We start from the raw sequence: 6000 nt of genomic DNA, 5'->3' as shown, positions 1-6000 counted from the left end.
CCTCTGTGTCTTACTCACCCCACCTGAAAAAAACGTGGCTAACAAAGTTTTGCATTTACAAAGCACTTTTTCATCCTAAGACCTCAACACACCTTACAAAGGTGGTTAAGCATTAGTAGCCCATTTTACACTTAAGGACAGAGACTTGAAGCAATCTGTATGAGAGGTACTGTGGTCTAGTGAGAAAAGAAGTGGTTTTACCATTTCAGAGAGCTGGGGGAGGAGTGTCTATATTCTGGGATCCACCAAAAGCCTCCTTTGGCAACGTGTTTAAACTCTGTTACTCTCATTTGGAAAATGGTCCTGTAGAGGATGGGGAAGGAGAGGTAACTTCACTCGTTCTTTTCACTTTTAAAAAGAAATATTGCTTGTGGCCATGATTTTTTCCCCCCATTGTCAGAAGCAGGTATCATTCCGAAATAATGGCCACTTCATAGACATTTGACTATTCTTGGCCTTAAACTGCTTCTTGTATCACATTTTGTGATGCACTGTTACTTGCTTGGGAGGCAGAAGGCACAAAGTTAGACAGATTGGAAACTTGCAAACACTTTAAAAAGGAGTCATTTTAAAGTGTTTTAATCTTAACAAATGCTCACTCAATTCACTAAATGTAAAGAAAATGTTCCAGTTGTCAATGAGACAATCATTAAAAACTGAAAGCTTAATAATGTGGTGGGTTTTTTTTTTGGTACAAAAAAATCAGCCTTTCAATGGGATCCTAGTTGCAACTCCTTGTCCGCCTTCTAAGCTGCAGCAAGCTGTTCGAGCACTATGCTCTTTATATATCACATGCAATCCCTCTCCAACAGAAGTCAATGAAAAATAATGCCTATTGTTGTCCATGAAAACAGGACTGGGCCCGTTACTCAGACTGACATCAATGGGAGCAAGATCGGGATGCATGATCCATAACAAAACACTGTTATTAACTTTGCTTAATTACACTTTCTTCAACAAAGTGGGTGCATGAATTTTCAGGGAAATTTAACGATATGGAAAGTTTGAAAGGGGAGTAACAAGCTGTTTTTCAGCTAGACAAAATAAATGTTAGCCAAAAATCAGAATTTCAAAGCATGGTGATCTTTTTTTTTAAAATGACTGATTCAAAAATACCTTTATTTTCTTTCAAGGTTTGCACACGCATTCTCCTTCATGTTGAGAGTAAATACAACTCCACTCAGGCCACATAAATTTTCCAAGCAAAAGCTATAGAGGTGATAAAAGAGGGCTTTTTAATGGAAGACAAATTATAGAGAGATTAATGCTTCTCCATAGTAAAGTCACTTGTGTGTGTGTTCATGCTGATAAAAAATGTACACAGCTTCTGTATATCTCATCAATCAGAGCTTGAAAGTATCAGTCCTTGGCAACCTGAGATAGAGATCTAAACCACATTATCAGCCTTCCACAGTTTACTTTTCCTTACTTCCTTTAGGTCTGAGTGACATAGAAAATGTGGTTTCACAATCTAATAAGGTATTTGGCCCTGTTGGTTTCATTGAGCTAAACTTGTGAATTGCATTTAAGAAAACCTCTCACTGATTTATTTCTCTATTTCCTTGTCTTATCATATTCCTTTCCTAATTTCTATTACTTTAACATTTGCAACTATTAAGGAGGGAGGTGGGGATGAGAGTGTCTAGCTCTTAGACTTTGGATGGAAAGATGGCAGCTTTGGTTAATCCATCCTCTTGCACACCAGAATCTAGACAAAAGACCCAGAATAGCCCATGCCTAAAGCTTCAGTTATGGCTTTAAAATTAGCATGGTCCTATGGAAGAAAGTTTGCATATTAAAGCATTAGTAAAAAGATAATTGTGGTCATAGTAACAGGACACATTGACTGCAGGCAACTGGTGGTGGTAGTGGATTCCCTGCTACTTTCAAGCCCAGATGCCCACAGATGCTGTTTAGAGGAGAGGAAGGTCCTTTTGGCCGCTGACTGACTATTTCAGTGCCTGAGGGTGCTTGATGCCCTGAAATAGGAAAGGAACTTATAGCAGAGGCTCACAACAAAGTACCAGATGTTGCGAGCCATCTGCGACCTTGCAATGAAAATGCGCCAGATGATCACAAGGAGGGTGGTGTTGAATGCATACTGGATGTTCCTTAGCCTGTCAAATAAAAGAGAAGCACATTAAGAAAAATTACTTAAAACAATACCGAGATGCAGCCTTAACATCTTTGGATCAAACTTAAAGAGGAATTTCTGCATTGCACTTTTAAAGTGATCTTATTTATAAAGCGGAATGATGTGGCCTTCCTGCCTTTTCTGTTTATTAGCAAGGATACTGGCGCCTAAACAGGTGTCTCCTTTGTGTCCCAAAGCCACCACCTCCTACATGACCTTGCATTGAAATTATAAGGCAATGAATGCAGTGATGTGATAGATTCAGCTATACCAGCATGCCCCAGATGTCTTTGATTCCATGCATTCTGATTTCAAACCAGAACTGAGACTGAATTAACATTGACAGCTGATTGCCTAGGGATGGACTAATTGATGTCCTATTGTCCATGTTTTACTCTGGTGTGTCAGCAATTTTTAATAACGTCAACAATGAGGTTTTGGTGACTGGCTTATGGAATGTTTGCAGGGATTGACAAAATGCCCCTTCAGTGGGTTTGTTCCTCCCTTGCTGCAACATCTCAGACAGGTAATGTCAGGCAATGGTTCATCCTCCCCAATGGTCCACTTTTCAGGATCTTGCAGGGTTCTGTTTTTTTTCCTACCACTCCTGTTCATTGTGCATGTCAAGCCATTTGAGGAAACTGAGATGATTTAGGCTAAAATGTCATTATTATACTGATTATATTAATCTCTGTGTCTACCTTTTGTCAAACACAGATGCTACAATTCTATACATTCCTTACTTTCCTAGTGTCTGGCCAAGGTGAGGATCAGGACAAAGCAAACTAGCTGTGACCTAGCCTGGTCAAGATTGCTTAGTCTTTTGTGTGTGTGCACTTTGTTTTGATATTTTGGGTTGTACTGGTAGTGATGGAGTTTATGCCACCCATTTGGGTTACTATGTAGTTTATATGTTTCTGATTTATTATAGAAGCACTTAGAAACTAGGAATATAAATCTTTAAAAATTACTCAAACTAATGATTCATTTGTGACATCCCAGCAATGGCAACGGCCTGTCTTACACTTATAGTTTCACAGGAGCAAGTGTTTTCCAGAGTGAAAAGTGCTGTTCCTTGAAAGGCATAACACTGGTCCTCCAGCAGAAGTGCCTCTGTCCCCCTTTGCATGTTCTTTGGCACTTCCGAGTATTTGGTCTGGAGAAGATGAGCAGGGCTTACACTTTTTTAATTTGAAAAAAGGAACCCAAGATCTTTAATTTAGAATGTTTTAGAACTTTATAGGTTCTAGTTCCAAAATACCAAATCCAACTTTGAAGCCTTTATTTTATTTGGGAATGGGAGACCAGGAAGATTTTACCCTCACTCCCTATCTCCAGTACAAGTGTATTTCTAGATTGTTTTAAAATTTTACACAACCCCTGGAAATTGTCATCAACCTTTAGGAGTTTCGCTATATCCAAAGCTGCTCCTCACCCCTTTATTTTTTCCTGTCCTGAATGAACCTTTGGAACTTTTGCAGCAACAGATCTGTAACCCCTCTCTGCCGCTTTTTTTGGGGGGAGTGGGGGGAGGGGAGGTTGACTAACTCATTGGTGAGGAAGATTGACTACTTCCATGATAGTATAATGTGCTGCTGCTGGACTATGGGGCCAGCCCAAACCCCCTTTTCTTCCCAAGATGGGCAAGGAAATATTAGGCCAGATCCTCAGCTTATGTGAAAAGGGAGCTATGTCATTTTTTATCTCCCACAAGATCATTCACAACTTGACACAGGTATGATTCATCTGTCCTCGTCCCAGGAATCGTATTATTCAATTTAAAATGGAAACCCTTGCCTTAAAAACCCTTATGTACAGCTACCCAAAGCAGCTGGGGGCTGTTGCCACATTTGACCATGTATGGCTTACTTTCGTAAGTGCTGCTTTGCTGCAGGAATCCCAGACATGTCCTCATTCAGCAAATATTTCTTCGCACCTATGCAGTAATTTTCAATGTATTCCGACCAATGCAGCTGACGCACATCAAAGTTGAATAACTGGAATTAAAGAAAAGGAAAGTTAATTAAATGCAACAGATTTGCAGTGAGAGTAAAGCTGTACAACTTCATGCTGTGATTTTGAACTGAGCTTCACTCGGAACAAAGCCTAAAAATTTCTGAATCACAAGATTCAGTGAAGAAATGTGCAATGAAAAAATGTTACTCCAACTCTATTATACTACTCTTCATTCGTCACCTGGCTCTGCTTTCAACTCAAACCCTCCGATCTTAAAAAAACTAGATATTTCCTACCAATGGTCTTCCATGCGGTTATCTGTATATGTAGAGTCACCAAAAAGAAAATACCATCGTGCTAGAACACAGACTGTATATTGAAAATACTTCAAAACAAGTCCCTGTTCACTGGTGTCATACTGGGATTATATTTTTAGTGAAAATAAATGGACCAGACACTGAATCAACAGGTCTCCCTGTGTCAGTAATTCAGCTGGGCAGAGCTACATTCTCTCTTGGCATCTGTGGCTCCAGAAATCCAAGAAATTGCTTATTCAGTTCTTTGCCTTGCTAATGACATTTAGTTTCATAGATCAAGATTTTAAATGGAAAAGGTGTCAGCAATGCTCTCAGGGGATTATAGGTCTAACAGAGCGAAGAAACAGCTTAAGCAAAAAAGAATGAAGAGGAAGTGCTTTCTTTGCAGAGAGAACTGTTAACTGTGAAGCAGGGTTTTATGAATGAATAACAAGATGGCTGACATGACTCCACAGAAGTATTTTCAAGGAAGATATGCAGAAAAGAACTCTTCACTCTCAAGCCCACCCAATCCTTTCAGCTTGGTGCAAGAGCACTGGCATCAGCATGGCTGTGAGCTAGAAGATAATTCTGGGTATGGCCTAGCTATACCTGGAATTTACTGCCTCTCTGAATCCACAGTGTAGGGGTTCCATGACGTGTGAGGCTTTATACCACAGTGGGGATCTGCATGAGTATTGCACAAGGGACTAGACCAATTTTATTTGATCACTGAGTCCTCATCTTGCAAGTATATGATACAGCCCCACAGGTACGTTGAAACTCATCCTAGATCTGCTCATTGTATTCCTTCGGCCCTGTTGCTTCTTCTTCCATCACTGCCCCACTCATGTGCAGAAGTACTTAAAACCAGCAAAGAGTACATTAGATTTTGACATCCTGCAGTTATTGCTCTATGGGGGCTCAAATCTAACAAGAACTTGTTCATACTGTGTGTTTTCTCTGGCTATGATACTGTACTATTTTCTAAAATATTGTACTTATGGCCCTGTCCAACTCCCAATGACATCAATGGACAGAAGAGGTTATTCAAGATATGTGGTCCCTATTTGTATTCCAAACATGTGTGCCATGCGCCGGATCTGAAAGATTTTTGTAGCAGTGTCCGTTGACCAGCATGTGCGTCGTGAGCTGCCTCGCGTCTCAGGCAAGGTTATATTAGGTCATGCGGGTCAATGCCTCTTCAGTCACTCTTACCACTGAGCAGATCAGTCCGCAGCAAAGGGGACAGAGGACAGGTATTGGAATACAAATAGGCACCACACATCTTGAAGAACCTCCAGTTACAGGCAGAGGTGACATGTAGGCGGGAGGCACAAGGGGTCACGTGTCCGCCCCCAGAGATGCTGCTTGGTTTGTATTGAGCATGCTCACATGGACTGAGCAGGCTCAGTAACATCTGCTGAAGCCACTGCCCTCATTCCGTCCCCCCACTCTCAGCAGGTACGGGTTGTCTCTGGACAGGTAAGAAACATCTTTTTCTTCGTGTTGTGGTCCCTATATGTATTCCAAATGTGGGTAAGTATCTAGCAGTGATCAGCATGGAGATGGGTGCCAAGATGCAAGAGGTAGCACAGTTTGCAATTTGGCATG

The 6000-nt window shown here is 40.9% G+C and overlaps 1 protein-coding gene across 5 annotated transcripts in view; it reads right to left on the bottom strand.

Moving 5' to 3' along the window:
* Positions 1–1095: 1095 nt before the first annotated feature.
* Positions 1096–6000, bottom strand: part of FAR2 (fatty acyl-CoA reductase 2) — a 211835-nt gene continuing 206930 nt past the window's right edge. For all 5 annotated transcript variants that reach the window (XM_044996407.1, XM_044996382.1, XM_044996398.1 and 2 more), the window contains exons 11-12: positions 4004–4131; positions 1096–2117 (exon numbers count right to left, since the gene is read on the bottom strand). In XM_044996407.1, coding sequence (XP_044852342.1) covers positions 1955–2117; positions 4004–4131 — 291 coding nt within the window. In that variant the 3' untranslated portion in view covers positions 1096–1954. The remainder of the gene's footprint in view (positions 2118–4003; positions 4132–6000) is intronic.

The sequence above is a fragment of the Mauremys mutica genome, chromosome 1 (assembly GCF_020497125.1).
Source record: "Mauremys mutica isolate MM-2020 ecotype Southern chromosome 1, ASM2049712v1, whole genome shotgun sequence".
NCBI classification, from domain to species: Eukaryota; Metazoa; Chordata; order Testudines; family Geoemydidae; genus Mauremys; species Mauremys mutica.
Note: the sequence above shows the minus strand (reverse complement) of the source record. Positions and strands in the feature narration are given on the sequence as shown.